We start from the raw sequence: 17833 nt of genomic DNA, 5'->3' as shown, positions 1-17833 counted from the left end.
TCCACCCAAGCCACCGAATTCTTATAAATGTACCTATAATTAATAATTCTCAAATTGTATCTAATATCGGAGTTATAATTCATAATAACTGAAAAATGTGGTTATGCATTGGGAAGAAAGTTATGCGATCAAGGAAAGTTGTGAAGTTACCGGCTCCTTAGAAGTGGTCACTAAACACGGCCTATCTCTCCGTAACGTTCGCTACCTACAATACAATACCAAATCTATTATTGTTTTTAAATTTATCCATAAAATTTGACCATTTCCGTTATTACACGAATGTAAAACCACTAGTTATGCATTACAATTCGCATAATTTTGATTACCCCGACTTGAACGCAACAGCCGCAAAGCTCATATGCTCTGGCAGAATAAAATGGTACTATCAAACACGTATACCATCTCGACAGGATTGTCTAGACATGGAAATTTAAAAAAAAATATACATACATACGAAATGAAATGTAGTCGGGACAAAACAAAATACCCTGGAATATTAAAAAGATTGGTAGATTTTACTTGTATTGGTTGGCTAATCTGGCCGCTACAGGCGCTATTGTAGCATGGCATAATCATGCATAAAATAGTAAATCATGCATAGAAGACGTTAGCGTAGCATACCGCCATCAGAATAAACGGGAATTGTTTCCAGTACCAAATGTCAATGACAAATTTAAGCAAGCTTCCATTATAAAAATGTGCAAAGAAAAAAATAACAAAGAATACCAAGAATTTTACAAACTAATGAGAAATGGAAATTAATTTATTACACCTAATTTTAAAACAACACAAATACAAAACCATTACATTTGCCAAGCCATAAAAAACTAAAATAATCTCCCTTCTGAACTGCGCTGTATTGTCAATCAATCAGTACAAATAAATGAAATAAAAAATTTAAAAAAACTTAAATTAAAAATTACATTGATAAATCTGTATTCTATATAAAAATATTATTACAACATAAGACCTATGTAAGAATCGTGGCTCCCTTATCAGACACAAGAACTCCTCTTTTCTGACAAGGTATACATAACCAATGATGATCTAAAATGTAATATTGTTATATATTCATGTATCTATATTCCTTATATTACAATAAAAATATGTCAGAAGTTGGAGGTATTATAACTATTTCACAGTGTTTGGCCATGTTCAGTCAATTAACTCTTACCTTAAAAATATTATAGTACAGGAAGACCATGATTATGCAAGGGATGTAGAAGGAGCTGAGAGACGAGTAGATGATAAAGTCGCTGTTGTAGAAGAGGCAGAGGTCTGGCAGGCGGTCGGGCGTGTTGTTCAGACCTAGCACGATGGGTGACCCGATGGCTGCGCTGATGACCCATACCAGCACGATCGTTAGCCACACGCGCCGGTTATTCTTGTGCTTGGCGTACTTGATCGGCTGCGTTACTGCTATGTATCTGAAAATATAACAACAAAATGTTAACCGTTTTTAATAAATATATTTTTTTAAAGACAGTTAAATTCATCAATTTCATATAAACACAATGTCATCAATACTCAAAGTAATTGATAAAAACCAACATGGATTCGTTACTGGAAGGTCAACTGCTACTAACCTGCTACTCTAACACAACTATATAACGGAATCTTTTTCCAACAAAAAACAAGTGAACAGTATCTTTACAGACTTTTCAAAAGCTTTCGACAAATTATCCCATTTATTATTGCTTAGTAAACTGTATGCATAAGAAGTGAGAGGCAAGTTGTTGGATTGGTTCTCGAGTAAAAGAATTTTATTTGTCAAAATTAAATATTCCAAATCTAAGTTTTATCATGCAACTAGTGGATGATGTTTTAAAAATAAAAACCTTCTGTTGTCACTGTATTATGCAGTAAATTATGCAAAATATGTATAATGTAAAAGCCCATCAGGGCGTTTAAATTTAAAAAAATATATATTAAGGGAATTTTAATACGATACAACACTATAACCATAAACTAGCAGTTAAAAACCCGCTCCGCGGTTTTTTTTCTGCTAGGCCCTGCGGGCGGCTCTTGCTTGGGCTTCGCCCATTTTAAGTGATATTAACAACAGTTACATTTAATAGATAGATATTAGAACATTCACAGAGAGAGGGTGAGTATATATATTGTTAAAACACGGAACAGGAAGGAGTTAATTAATAATAACATTCTAAATTTACGCATAATAAGAATGACAGTTGTTTGAATAAATGAAATTTTACGTATTTGTGATGGATTATTTCAAATGAAACACTATTATTGACTACATGTCTACAACTGATATTAACTGTTATCGTACCTAATATAATTAGCTCATAGGAGACTTGCAGTGCTTAAATATGTGTTACAACCGTCAATGTCTATAAGTTGAATCAATATCGTTTAGTTTGTCACAATTAAAGATAGTTTTAACAAAGTTGACTTAAATAATAGATTATTACATATTGAGTAATTGTACCCGTGTTTATGAATAAAAGGAGGGTAATTGTGCGATGACATTAGCAGTCGGTTTAATTAAAAGGTGTTAATTTTACTCCAACTGGTGGTAATTCTTTACCTACAACTGTTACTGTATCTAATAAAGTTTAAAGCTAGATTATATATACACCTTTATCAGGAGAGTAAAAATCTATATATAAAGGTAGATTATTACAATATAGCGCCCCTGAGGTGATATCTCACAAAAGCGGCGCTATGCAAATTGTCCAATAAATAAATAAATATAATGTTTACATTTTATTGTGTATACACCGAAGTCAAAAATTAAATATAGATTGCAATTGGGAAAGAAGAAGTGGAAGGAGGGGGGAGGAGTAAGAGTAGGCTGGGTGTATAATAATTAGGAATTACAATATCGTTAGACGGGAAAGACCAGTTGAGTGGGAAAATATTTAAAAGAGAGTTTATAAAAAAATTCTTGTTAATTATATCTGCTTTTATATTAATATGTTTCCTCATTTCTAAAATTTCTAAATTATTTATAGTGAAGTATTTTAAGACCTGAAAAAAACAAATAGCATATAACCATAAAACAATATATTCATAAGACAAATAGCATTTAATAACGGTTATTCTAATAAATTGATAGTTGAAATACTAAATAAAAAAATTAAACACATTCTCTTCAAACGGTCTTTCTAAAGATAGAAATAAACAATGGCGTAGAATTCTGTTTGTGGATAAAGATACTTCTAAAATTATATATATATAAACAATCCTGGTACCATTCAACTGGCGGTTTACACTAATAACAATGAAGAAATATATTCTTAATAATAATGATAGCAAAATTCAAACAAAAAAAACAGGAGTTTAAAAACTCAATTGAGATGATTGTAATTTCTTTTACAAAGGTAGAACCAATAGAAACTTTGAAGTCAGAACTAAAGAATATCGCAGGGCTATAAATGGAAATAGTGAATCTGAGTTTGCAAATAATCTTTTAAATAATGATCACACTTTCGATAAAAATTCAGGTCTTAAAATACTTCACTCAGGATATAAAGCATCGCAAATAAATAATTTTGCAATTTTAGAAATTAGAAAACATGCCAATATAAAATCAGATATAATTAATAAGAAAAAAAATATAAAAAATAATGATAAATGCCATTACAAAGTGATAAGCTTCCAGAAGAAATCTTCTTATAAAACGCTTGTTAATGGTAAGTAGTCAAGTATTGTTAGCTGCATATTTAAATATTCGCGCCAGGCATTTGGTTCGTTTTTAAACCGCCAGAGGTGCGCTCTGTCGGCCATCTTGAAGAAACGCGTGAATTTTTATAAACGTCAAACATAATCACGTAACTGTGGAGAATTTTCATTGTAATGTAATTAATCCAATGGATTATGAACTTTCTAAAACATATTTTCTTCGATATTATCCAAAAATTATATGAGCAGAAACGATGCTTATGAAGAAATCTCGTATTATTATGAGGCGATCCTATTTTAGTATGGAATTGTGTCTTAATATTCAAGTTACCCGAAACAGACAATTTAAATTTGACCAATCAGAGGGCCTACACCGTCCAGACGCTGGGACAATAATACTATCAGATAACACCTTTTTGTAAATGTATGTTTTTTTGTAACAGATTAATTTGAAACAATACAGCTAAAAATAGATATGCTTACATTTAGAACAACCCAACCACCACTTAATTTTTATTTGCTTTCGAATTTGGTATCAATAGTTTATTTTAATGTCCTCAACGTTGTATGTTTTTCTGAAATTAATAAAAACGAAATGCTCCAATTGCGATAATTTGTAAATAAAGTTGATCAAAATAAAAGAGTTTGGCTATATATCTAGACTTAAAAAAAGCTTTTGATACGGTAAATCACAATCTACTTATAAAAAATGAAACAAATAGGTTTCATAAATGATACACTAAAAATTCTTACTAGCTATCTCAAAGACAGAAAACAAAAGACAAAAATAGGGGATTTTTGTAGTACTGAAACAGGAATAAAAAATGGAGTACCACAGGGAACTGTTCTTGGTCCAATTCTCTTTCTAATATACATAAACGATTTATGTGATGTTATGATCCCTGGTAAAATTGTATCTTACGCTGATGATACACCAATAATAGTGAATGGAAAATCCTGGCCTGAAACTTTTTTGAAGGCAACAAAATGTATTACATATGTCTCATCATGGCTAAAAAGTAATAGACTCTTCTTAAACTATAATAAAACATTTAACCTAACCTTTTATAAAAATAGTAAAAATAAACCCCCCAATAACCTTAAAATTAGAATACATAATGTTAACTGTAATCAAGAAATATGCTCATCTTGCTTTGAACTGAGAAAAGTTGAAAAGATCAAATATTTAGGTATTATTATTGATACAAAATTAAATTGACAGTCACAAATTAATAATACCGTCTGTAAATTGAAATATCTTACACACACATTTTACAGACTAAAAGAAGTGCTCAATGTTGAAAAACTAAATATTATTTATTATTCTTTGGTGCAATCTTCACTCATATTATACATACATTGTTGTGTTTAATTTCGTGAATGTAAAATTCCTATCTCCGAAATTTTCCGCTAGGTTGTTCATAAAACTGTTCGCAGAAAAGTATGTATCTTTTGTAAAATACGTATCTCCATTCTCGGTTTTTATGTAAACTTCCTAACTCCGATTTGAAATAGAAAGCCTTAACTTACAAAAGCTTAATGATTGAAAATAAATTTCGAAATATATTATATTATGTTCGAAACATAAATAAAAAAAATGAGCCGTCTTTCATTTTTTTTTCACTACGAGGTTTTTTGTGCCTCCTGTAAAATTTTACATTTGGTGGTTACGCATTCTACGAATTAATGCGATGATATGGAATAATAGGATGGGGCGATCCTCTTCATGCACATATAAAACCTTAACAAATAACTCAAAATTATATCATCAAAGTTATGTATAGTCGGAAAAGAACATTTTCAACAGATGAGTTATACAAATAATCTTAACTATTCTGTCTCCGTAAACTATTTATTTTGCAAACTTCATACATCTTTAAAAATAAAAATAAATTCGAAATAAATGAAAACAGAATCAACATTAGAAATAATAATGTATTTTATACTCCCCAAACGAACACAAAACAAATGCAAACGCACTGCAGTTTCATTGAACCTCGTACTTTCAATCTTTTTCCGAAAAATATTCAAGTTATTTTTTTAGATTATATCAAACTTGCCTAGGTTTGCGTTTAAACTAAAAAGTGGTAGAAAGAGAGGATGGTATGGTCTCACACATAAATTCTCTGTTATACTGATTATTGACAGGAAACGATTCAAGTATATCATTTCCTTGAACTTAAAATGTCTTCTACAGCCATCTCCGACTTATAATGCCCATCTGCGCACCAAAAATTATCGCCATAGTAAGATAGACCGCATTTAATGCACAAGGTACAACAAAAACCTCTGATCCAGACCGGAGGCGCTAACATGGTTAAGTAAATTCAGTTTCCGATTCGCGGCAAAGTGAAATTTAATCAAGAGAGAAAGATTCTCTTAATATAAAACCCGGTCCGGGGCATTTCGACCGCCTGGGCAGTCGTTCAGGGCCCGAGCTAAGAAAAACCCCGCGTAAGGTCGTTCAATATACTTACCCACTGAATGCGATCCGAAATTTTCGCCTGTTGCGCGAAAAATCAATCTCTTCTAACCCAGTTTTACAATAGATTAATTAAGTATACTAAACGTGCGATCTTCTTGTACAAAATTACTATTATATAAATTAAATAAAGGTGTCAGAAATGAGGAGATTCGAAAAAATAACAAGGATGAAGTAAGCGTAATGAGTAAGATTAAGCAAGGGACGATAAGATGGTTTGGGTGTGTAAGGATAATATGTGCCTAGAATGGGAAGGTTTTACGATACTGATAAAATACATGATTGAAAATCAAAAAAAATATGGTTTCTATTTTTCATATTTTTTTTAATTTTACTAAATATGAAGGATGATAAAGCAGATTTCTCAACAGTTTTATTTTACGCAACTCATGCTGGCCATCCGGAAAATCAGATTAGGAATTAACTTTCTTCATCCTAATAGCCAAACAGACATAATAAGATATCCTTGATGTATTTTCATTTCCTTTTATTGTGTATTTTTCGGGAAATATCTTCATCATAATAATTTCAACATTGGGAAGGACTAAATAATTCTCTTTACCTACTTTATCACGATTACGAGTACCTAATCATAATACATGGTAACAATATTAATATATTATCCTCTGATATGCTACTTTTCCTGTATCGTATGAATAAATATCTCCCTGTTACATAATAATGAAGTTTTTTCAGCTATTTACAAGGAAACATCCTCTTTGCTGTGACTTGCAGAAACGAGTTTTGTATTCGTAAGATGATCCTTTGAAACTTATTGATCAGTTTAAAAGGTTCATCGAAGAGGCAACTAGCAAGAAAAGCATCAGCCATAGAGAGTAGGCAATAAAGTCAAACGAGGACTTTATTGAATTACGTTATCTAGGTACTGTTATAACGGAATATGTGGAGATTGTCGAGGTGTCATAAAACATAACGTGTATTTTCACTTTTTTAAAGATAAATTAATGTTTATAAGATACGGTTTTTATGCATAGCACAAAGGATAATAAATTGTTATAAGCAATAATTTATCGCCTGCAATATCAATACAAATTGAAAATATCTCCCGAGTGAAAATAAATGCCGCCGATGGGAATTGAACCCGCGCCTTCTGCTGATGAAAAAAAATTTATACTAAGCAGCAATTGTTCATTGAAGTACTAGTACATATTGAATTATTTGGTGGGTTGGAAATAAGTCGACGTGGCTCAGTGATCCAGAGCGTCTGACCGGACATCAGAAGGCGCTGGTTCAATTCGGCGGCATTTATTTTTACTCGGGAGATATTTTCAATTTGTTTCGAAATTGTAGGCGACTATTTTGTACACAGTTGACATTTGTCACATGAGAACGGGTCGCTTCTACGATTCGTTCTTAAGTTCAACAGCTCGGCTGTGGAACGAACTGCCGGCCTCTGTGTTTCCTCCCTCCTACAACATGGGACTCTTCAAGACCCATGTTCACTCCTTCCTCTCCACAAAAAGACCCTCCACACAGCATCTCCAAAGATGACATAGGCCCTGAGGGAAATTATTTTCTTCAGGGCCTCCTGTGTGGAGTTAATATAAACAATAAAAAAATAAAAAATTATTGCTTATAATAATTTATTATGTTTTATTTTCGTTTCAGAATCTCTATCCTTCTCGCCCAACTTTAGAATTATGTCGTGATAATGCAAGAGAGATGGTAAAATCTGTGCATTAATGTAAAAAGGTACATGCAAAATTCCCAAATTGTTCAGGAAGAGAAAACATGTTTACTTTTTATTTTTCTTAAAATAAGACTTTGCGTACTTTGTATTTAAAAACTATAAATGTACAAAGTTAAATAATAAGGTAATATATTTTTTCATAAAATTAAAAATTCTAAGAAAAAAAATTAACATAATATAATACATGTTTTAATATTATAAGGTTTTTAATATTATAAGGTTTTTAATATTATAAGGTACCTAAATAATAATATTACCTTATTATTTACTTTGTGTTTAAAAACCATAAATGTACAAAGTTAAATAATAAGGTAATATATTTTTTTGTAAAATTAAAAATTCTAAGAAAAAAAATTAACATTTTATACATGTTTTTCATTTGCATAATTACTAGGTAATATCTATTTTATTAGATTATGTGAAAAATGTTAGTTTTATTGTATTGACTGCTTTTTGAGGATATTTTTAAAGATAATATATTACCGGAAAACAAAGAGTGTTCTTTGAAACTTTAACATATTTTAAATCATTACCCATGGAAATTGTACACGTCAAGAATAGAGAAGACTTGAAAATCAAATTTAATTAATCATTGGCTTAAGGAACTACCGGATAAAGAACTTACTAGCATCTTTAAAACATCGTCGTAGAAGTTTCTGGCAAACCTTACCCAAAACATGAAGTCGAACCATAGAAGTCGCTGAAAACTTCCAAAACCTAGTCCCCCTCAACACAGGATCTCCTAGTTAGGAGGACTATAAATTTAATCAGTATCTATTTTACATATATATTCTTGTAAAAATGTAAAAAAAAATTTTTTTTACATTAACTCCACACAGGAGGCCCTGAAGAAAATAATTTCCCTCAGGGCCTATGTCATCTTTGGGGATGCTGTGTGGAGGGTCTTTTTGTGGAGAGGAAGGAGTGAACATGGGTCTTGAAGAGTCCCATGTTGTAGGAGGGAGGAAACACAGAGGCCGGCAGTTCGTTCCACAGCCGAGCTGTTGAACTTAAGAACGAATCGTAGAAGCGACCCGTTCTCATGTGACAAATGTCAACCGTGTACAAATGTTGGGCGCGCGTTTGGCGTGTATCCCGACTACGCACCGGTGCCGAAGGGCTCAATGACGCTAGTTCCTCATTATGTTTATACAGCTATTAAATAAAAATAAAAAATAGGCAAAGCGGTATAAGTATATTTTTATTCATTTTTTCCTTCTTTATTTTATATTATGTGAAAAGCATTCTGGTTCTAATGTACCCCTGTTTCTATGAATACTTCGAATTTTGATGATATAAACCAATTTTATTTTTGAAATATAGGACTTAATATTTTTTCAAGTTGTACGAGTATCTCTTTAACTAACCTTCCTCAGACCTTATTAAGTAGAACTGCATACATAAACCATTTTCGGATATTTTGTGACCTCTTTACCTCTATGCCACAGAAATACAAAAGACTTTCTGTTAAAAAAGGAGAAAAAACGCACACAACCCTTCGCATTGACGTATGAAATAAGGGTAGTTTTCATGTCGCTCGACTGGCTGGGCTTAGATTTACAGCTTAAGAGACGCGAATCTTGGCAGAAAGATGTCTGAGCTCTAATCAGATCCTACTCAACTATTTGATTCACTTATGTCTTATGCTTTGTCGTTCTGAGACGTTTCCACCCTTTTCTTTCATCCTTTGCTATAATAGATATATTCTACCTCAAACTATCCAACGCTCCTTACATATACAATGATGTATAAACATCGATTTTGAAATGTTATCGATTCTTCTAACGCGAATGGTGACATTAGAACTTGCGTGGACTACAAACAAACTATCAACTTGATTTCAAATTTAGAAAAATATCCGATTCCCAAGATAGAAGAGGTCATTCGTAAGATTAGTTCAGGTAAAATATTTGCAAAACTAGATTTGAAACAAGCCTACTGGCAGTTATAATTGGCAGATCATTGTAAAAAATTTACATGTATTAATACGCATTTGGTGTTATTCCAGTATAACAGGCTGGTTTGTGGATTTAAATTGGCACCAGCAATATTTGCAAGGACAATCGCGAGTTGTCTAGGTTGTTTCATACAAATTTTAATGGAAACATATATGTTGCTCCAGGTTATTGAGCTAAGTGTATGAACATCGTAGAAATCCATCATATTTAAATTTAGTAAAGACAGTTTTATATTGGAAATTAAAGAATCAATTAGACAAATATTTGGATATAAAAACACGCTCACGACGCACTTTTCGTGTTATTATTTATTCGAAGCGCCTAATCTATCTTTTAATTGTTTATTTATTTTTTAAAAAAGGGTTCATTTGGTAAATGAGATTTTGAATAGTACTAAATACCAAAAAACGAAAAAAAATATGTATATGTAGCGGCAAGCTACTAGAATAATACCTAGTGCAACCTAGAAAGTACAAGAATTTCAGTATGAGCAGCGAAAAGAACCTTCTAGACTCGCGTCGAAGGCGCACAGATCTACTTGCAACTACTGAAACATTTCCGGCTTTACAAGACCCACGCGGTTGTATATAATATTTAATAATATTTGACTAATTTATATAGCGCCTTTTTCTTGAGAAATCACCTCAAAGGCGCTAAAATAAGCGTAACCGCACAGCACTAGAGATCAGTCTTGGAAGTCGCGTATACCGCGGGCACTTACAACTGCGCCTATCTACGCTTGGAGATACTTTGCCGTCCTGCGCTACGGCCCACGCCGCGAGCCAACCGCTCTCGCAACGTCAGCCGACGAGTTCCCGAAGTCTTACTGTAATATCAGGAAGACTATTAGCCTTTGGTTTCGAGAATCGGCTCATACAGCATACCGTTATGTGACCTTCATACAATTGTAATGCTTCCTGACACAACTACACTGACTACTCAATAAATACACTATGATAACTGCCACATCTTTCATTCGTCTTTACCCTTCGTCACCCCCAAAATATAGGTAAAGTTTTATGAATAGTTTTTACATGAACTTACTACGGTTCTTGTGGTTAATATCTTCATTCCTTAACTGCAGTTAAATAACCTACAATACGTCTTCACAAATATATTCAAATTAGTACATTTTTAGTTATATCTACCATCATGTCCATCATCAGAAGGTATTATTTCATGTTTCCTCTGCCAATTACATGCATTACTGTCATACACCAATGTTGGTATCAGGTTTTTCCGTCACCTCCAAGTTTCACTTAAATAAACTTATCGTTATTATTGTTATTTGTTTTTGGGGTGTTATGCCGTGTTGCGCTAACTCCTTCTTTAGCCAACATTTCGGACAGCATTGCAGTGTCCATCATCAGGGCAGATGTGTTATTTGAGGTTGTGTTAAAATGTGAGCTTAAGTATGAGGTTGTGATACCGTGTTGCCAGCTCCAACCCTCTGAGTTAACATTTACGTATATTTTATTTTATTTAAAGTGGTTTTTCTTCGTTTAGCTCTGGTGTAGCCGTCTTGGCTAAAGAATAACACCCCAAAAACAAATAACAAAAATACTTTTGGCCGTGAAAATCTTAAATCATATTTTATCGTTATTAGTTAATACTCTCCGTTATTTTTTGGTACTTACCACCATCCTATTTTCCAATTCCTTCCCATTACATTCCATTCAGTTAGACAACATAACCCATTAAGGGATGCCATAGTCCCCCTCACTCCCAACAGGACGCTTGTGCCGCTTGTACGGTATTCCCATATAAAAATGCACACAGCATTTTTATTATATCAGTTTCTTACAACCAAAAGCCTATTTTAAAAGGCCTACCAAAATGTGATGCCTGATCTTTATGTATACATGCACCCTAAATAATTCAATCCAATTACGTCAACATTTTGGGTAACTTTGTGGGTCTGAGTCAATAAGGACGCGTATTTAATTAATACTGAAAATTGGCAATAATTATAATCAGGATGGAAAGGCTGTTAGGGATATTGGAAGAAGGGTAATGCAGGAAACTCCATTAATGGAGGACTGAACACGGTAGTCGCTAAGAAAATAAATGCCCAAAGAGGCTAGCAGTCGTAGCTCTAGAAACTGAGGCGTTTGTGCGGTTAAATCATGTATGACCGTATGACAAATCTGGAGATCCATGGCTGACATAATTGTAGTAAATAAGATTATGAAAATGACGCATGTGACATGTAGTTTGCAGAGTTTGTAGTTTTTAATTAACAGGAAATAAATATAAAATATCGTGAAAGTGAGTGGTAAAAGAAATCGGAGACGCCCCAGAAAGACATGGCATGACTAAGAAAATCAAATGCTTTGGGTCATGTTGAGAGATAGAATAACAGGTAAGTTGTATGTTTGAGACAATAATTAATGAATGTGAATAGTAGCAAAGAGTGGGTGCCTGGACAGAGTTTTGTGGCGGTCTATTCTCTCTGCCTACCCTTATGGTTGGTTAGTTAACTAGTTTTAACAATAATACAGATACTATACTTCCGTACCCGACGAAGGATTTTATCCAAAAGCCTCTAAATTCTAAGCCCTAACCTGACTGATGATCGCAATCCAATGTTTACTAGTCAAGGGATTTGTTTTTCTAGGATGCCAAGAATACTTTTAAATCCTGATCAGGTCATTTATTTTACTCGAAACTTTAGAAACTTTTTCTCCAAGACAAAACATTTCGTGTGTTTTACGAGTTACCCGTACATTTTCATGTGTCAGGACTTTTACCAAGTTCGACGTACTCTAGAAACACTTAGAAAGACTCTTAAATCTTTACTTACGTCTTGTATAAGTTTATTTTTGGTCAAGGGATAAACCTTTTAAGATTTAAAATGCACTCATGGTGTTAAAATATTTTTTTATACACTTTCATAATAAAACACATAATTATAGAAGATATAATAATGGATTTTTTACAAATATTTTCTACGGTGTAATATCTTCTGAACTAATTTCAGGGCTAGTCCGCTGCACCGGCATGTAGCAAATGTCATTGCAAACTATAGATGTTTTATATATTTTTAATAATTACTCTCAAAAATTCGTTATACAGGTTTTATTCGTTATGCAAATATTACATAATCCACAATAATTATTTTTAATAGAAAAACCTTTTTGTATAATCATTTCGTACGGAAAATAGTAATAAAACATAATAATTTCGTGAACATAATAATATGGTAGGGTTAAATATATTTTATAAATAAGTCATTTTAATGTGGCCTAACCACAGTTTGATAATGGATTTAAACATCGAAAGAATTTTCACAATAATATAAATAAAATTGATAAAGAATATCCTTAAATTTAATTAACACAAATTTTTATAAAAAAAGATGGAGTTTATTATTTTTTGTATTTAAGGAGAAAACACTTACGCACATGTCTACTCTACAACAATATAATTGTCATTTAATATTAAAAAATACATATTAACTTGAGAATTCGCCTTCATCTTCACTGTCTCTCTCATATAAGAAGAAGTTCTATGAATTAAACACAAAAAATAAATAACTACAAAAAAAAACAATTGATTAGATTAATGATGTAGAAACTATTTTTAATGCCAATATATAAATTTCCATATTTTGCAAGGATAACATTTCCGTATTATTACGTAAAAAGCTTAATAAACATAAAATAAAATAAAAATATTCAAAGCACGTTTATTGTTTACTCCCTTGTGGTATTACGAGAGGTCTCAAACGTCTGAAATGACTTTGAAGTTCAGATTTCACGACGTCTAATGGCAGGCGGAAACTCGTCGTCATGCCATGATATGTAAAGGAAACCAGTTATTAAGATTGATACGTATCGAAATAATATTGAAATCGTAATGCTACATTGGTTGTATGGGAGGGTTCTGAAAGGAATTTAAAAGGTTGTTGGAATGAATTGTGGTAATAATTTTTTTTTATGAATGAGCATTTTTTAGTTTCGATTAGGTAAAATAATTACGACGTTAATTAATTCAATACATGGTTTCGTGTATATTTTAATTGTGAGATCCAATTGTTTAACAGAATTTCAACAATTCATTAGTTTTTTATTTAATTTTCAAGTTTTTTAATATTTAAAGCTACTGGTCTATAGTAATACAATAACATAAGTTGAATAGTACTTTCACAGAACTTAAATTAACTGTGAAATTTGATGAAATGTTTTTTGAAATTTGTTGTTGTTCTGCAAAACAACCCATCCTAAATCTCATTCGAGTTTTTTTCTTAAATTTGCACAATTAGATAATATGGAGTCTTGTAATATTTTGTCAGATTTTCATTTTAATGATCACAATGAAAATTATGAAATTGTTTAAATATAATTATGAATTGGCCTTAATTTTTTCTGAAATAAAACCATGCTCAATTTTTTTTGACGCCAAGGTTCACCATTTGCTTTATGTAAGATTACTGCTACCCGACTTCGCCCATGATTGTAATATCCTTTTTCGATTGAACATTTGAGAAATATGAAATTAAAAAATGAATTTCACAATTATAATGTGGTTTAGATACAAAAATTTTGTAAAAACTTAAATTAAGCCAGAGCTCACCTTAGCGAGTTTGAGCTGCTTCAACTGTCAAACGAACAGATGTTCTGCTCGATAGTGCGATAGTAATTTTGTTACCCAAATGAAATTTCGCATAGCCGACATGATTCAGTTAGATTTCGCCTCCGCGTCTTTATTTATTGGACTGCATTCAGAATTTATATTCTTGGCAAAAGCCTGCGACCACTTGGCACCGAATCAAAGCCTTAAATGTTACCAAAATGAAGTGAATTACTACCGTGCTTTATATTTTATTGCCGAATTAGAATAAAATTCAATTTGCGCTGGAAAAATGGCTTAGAAATAATATAAGAAAATGCAGTGAAATTTAACGAACCGAAGTATGTTATATGGATTTATGATTTATTTCCATGAAATACCTGAAATAAACCCCGACTCTGTGTAGAACCGGGTGGTCCGTTTGATATATTCTCTCACCCTTACAAGTGGATTGCAAATCTTTATAGCACACGCGTCAGGTATATATGCTGTCTAGGTCCTACCGGTAATTCGATGGAAGATGCTCCGAGGAATTAGCGTAATTGATCCCTTCGGCACCGATGCATACTCGGTGTACTTCCGCCCAGTAAATGTAAACAATTTCGCTTCTACGATTTGTTCTTGAGTTTAAAAACTCGGCTGCGGAATGATTTGCCGGCCTCTATATTTCCTCCCTTCTACAACATTCAGAGCAATCCGGAGGTCGCGGGTTTAAATCCCGGCAAGTAAAAATTATCTCACAAATTTGGATTGTTTTATAAACAAATCATTTCAAATAACATAAAGTATATTAAGTACACGGTAAAGAGTTGAGGTCGTCATCAGTATCGCCCTTAATAAAGACCACAATTCGTAATTGAAACATTGCTTGAAATTGCTTTAGTCTCGTTTTGTGTCCAGATCTGAATAGCCAGGTAACTACCTACCTTCCACTTCTCCATCTCTTTGCCCCCTCACTACCTTAATTTTTGCCAAATACCCCGATCGAGGATGCCATAATCTCATGGAAGCAGTTGGGAGTCTTATAAAAGGTTTTACAAAATGTAATCTCGGGCGGAGCCGAAATATTGAATTAGCAACCTATTAATATTTAATAAAGTATTTTAAAAGAGAAAAAAAGATGAATGGTTTATATTTGAGGCGCTTAATTCAAAAAAACCCTTCAATTAAGGCATAATCCCGTTATTAATTGAGAGTACCGACTTTTCGGTATAAGAAGGATTCTGAAAAGTGACACACCGCCCCCAGGTGCCAGTTTTAAAAGTGCTTAGCCGCCACTCAGTGGCTTATGCCACATTAATCTACGGGGGCTGAGTAACCTGGCTTGTGAACACCCTTTACAGCTCTTTGATGCAATACCTTAAGGCAGGGATAGGCAAACTTTTCGAAGGGTCAGATAGATAATTTGTTTCCATGACCAAACAAAACAAAACAGAGTTTCTTCTCGTACCCGTATTGTGAAATCAACCTGCCAAATACTGTCTAATGGTTCTAGTAGGTAAATGAAAATTCATCCTTTGAATTACATAAAGACACTTAATAACGGCGTATATGATTTTAGACAAAAAGATTACGTAAACATCTCTGGGACACTTAATCACCAGTAGTTTGATGAATTTTTTCGATATTGATAGGCAGAGACGAGCTCTCAGCGTAAAAGTAAACAAGCAGAAATAAGATTTCGCTTTTATGCTTTCGTGAAAAAGACGCCTTTTCTCGCCTTCTGTAGGAGAATGCGCAATGCTGTGCAGGTGCGAACTTTGGATAAACTATTAAAAGATCATTGTCGAAGGACTCCGTGTGCGTAAGTTATATAATTTAGTATATAATAAATCCATTAACACAATAACGTGTTCCGCACAATGTTCGGACTCCTGACATCCTACAGCGCTTCCAGTATTTTCACGAAAGAGCGAGTTCCCGGACTTGCAGCCGTTTGGGTTTGCAGGAACGAGGAAAATAGTAAACAGATTGGCAACCACTAAAAAAGTTGTTTTAGATCATTATTCATGAAGATGGCCGGATGGACCACAGCTTGTCGAGCTCTGTCTTAAACCTTAAGGGGTAATAGCGTATGAAAGTCTTTCATGCTTTTTCAGCGGGCCTGAAACGTTTCCCCAGCGAACATTCGAAAAATATAAAATGCTTCTTCACGAAACAATTTTTTATGCGGGTACTTACCTGAAAAAGGTTAAGCTTTTTACGTGATACCTTTTCGGTGGGGGGTTGTGATGCCGGTCTTATTTTGTTTACTACGTTTTGAGATTGACAGAATCCCTGAATAGATAATCAGATAACAGACTAACATATATATTTTTGTGATCATCAATTTAGTGAGCTTAATGTTAGAATGTTATTTATGTGATTTGCATGGCTAACTACGCGACTAAAACCAAAGAGCTCTTCTTGTACGATATATTATTTATACATTATACTGAAATTAATTCTCTGGAATTAGCTTTATAGGTACCATGCAGGTAGGGTTGCCAGCTCCCGTTTTCTGAATTAGAGGATTTGATACGATTAAATAAAGGATATATTTATGATGAAAATAAAGGACATCAATATTTTTTTAATAAAATGCTGTTATGGTATCAGTAGTTACATTTATTAATAAAAAACAATGTTAATCGAAGCCAAGTAAGTAGTACGACCTTAATTAGTCATTTTGCAATTAAAGTTATAAATAAAGTTAATACTTGGTATTACTTTTGGCTTTTAATGCATCAATATTTAACTTATTTCGGTTTTGGTCCACGTGTTCGTACACAAGGAAAAAATCCTTTCGGCTTGGGCATTAGAAACGGGGATGGAAAATACGTATTGTATTATTTTTTAGCAGATTCTTGTTTTTATCCGTAGATTTGAGAATCTGAATTCAAATTTCAAGAACATTTTCTTACCGTCTATAATTTTCGTCAGGAGAGGCTTTAATATACAGAACTCTTCATACAATGCATCAAGGTTAATATTAGGTATACCATGATGCACAAATCCTGGAACTTAATTTCTTTCGTCAGTGTCAGAGGGTGCAAACAATGGAAATTACTGTTTTCTGAGAAATCGAATCGCGATTCTATATATGTCAGTACATTTTGATACCACTCCAAAAATATAGTTGTGTATTTTTCAGCCTGAGAAGTAGACATTTTTCGAAAAATTTGCTGGACTGCCATTCCAAAAAAGGCATCTTCAATTCGATTTACTTGCGTACAGACGAAATAACACGCTCTCTAACGTCACGCGTCACCTCACCTAGCAGAGGAAATAGGCGCCGAGCAATATTTGCCCGACCGTGTTCCGTATTTTGACTATTTTGACTCAGCCGCCCGCGGCGCGCCGCCGCCCGCCGCGCCGCCTCGCAGCACATCGCGCGAAATCACGCTGATTCATTTATTTTTTCCAAATGAAAAAACGACAAAGTATTGTCCTCTATTGAAGATTTTAAATTAGAGGACAAGA

General features: G+C 33.1%; 1 protein-coding gene across 1 annotated transcript in view; it reads right to left on the bottom strand.

Moving 5' to 3' along the window:
* Positions 1–17833, bottom strand: part of Dop2R (dopamine D2-like receptor) — a 153555-nt gene that overhangs the window by 98789 nt on the left and 36933 nt on the right. The window contains exon 3 of the mRNA XM_089642218.1: positions 1175–1427. Coding sequence (XP_089498344.1) covers positions 1175–1427 — 253 coding nt within the window. The remainder of the gene's footprint in view (positions 1–1174; positions 1428–17833) is intronic.

The sequence above is a fragment of the Hesperophylax consimilis genome, chromosome 18, assembly GCF_061612785.1.
Source record: "Hesperophylax consimilis isolate HC1 chromosome 18, BYU_Hcon_1.0, whole genome shotgun sequence".
Taxonomy (NCBI): domain Eukaryota; kingdom Metazoa; phylum Arthropoda; class Insecta; order Trichoptera; family Limnephilidae; genus Hesperophylax; species Hesperophylax consimilis.
Note: the sequence above shows the minus strand (reverse complement) of the source record. Positions and strands in the feature narration are given on the sequence as shown.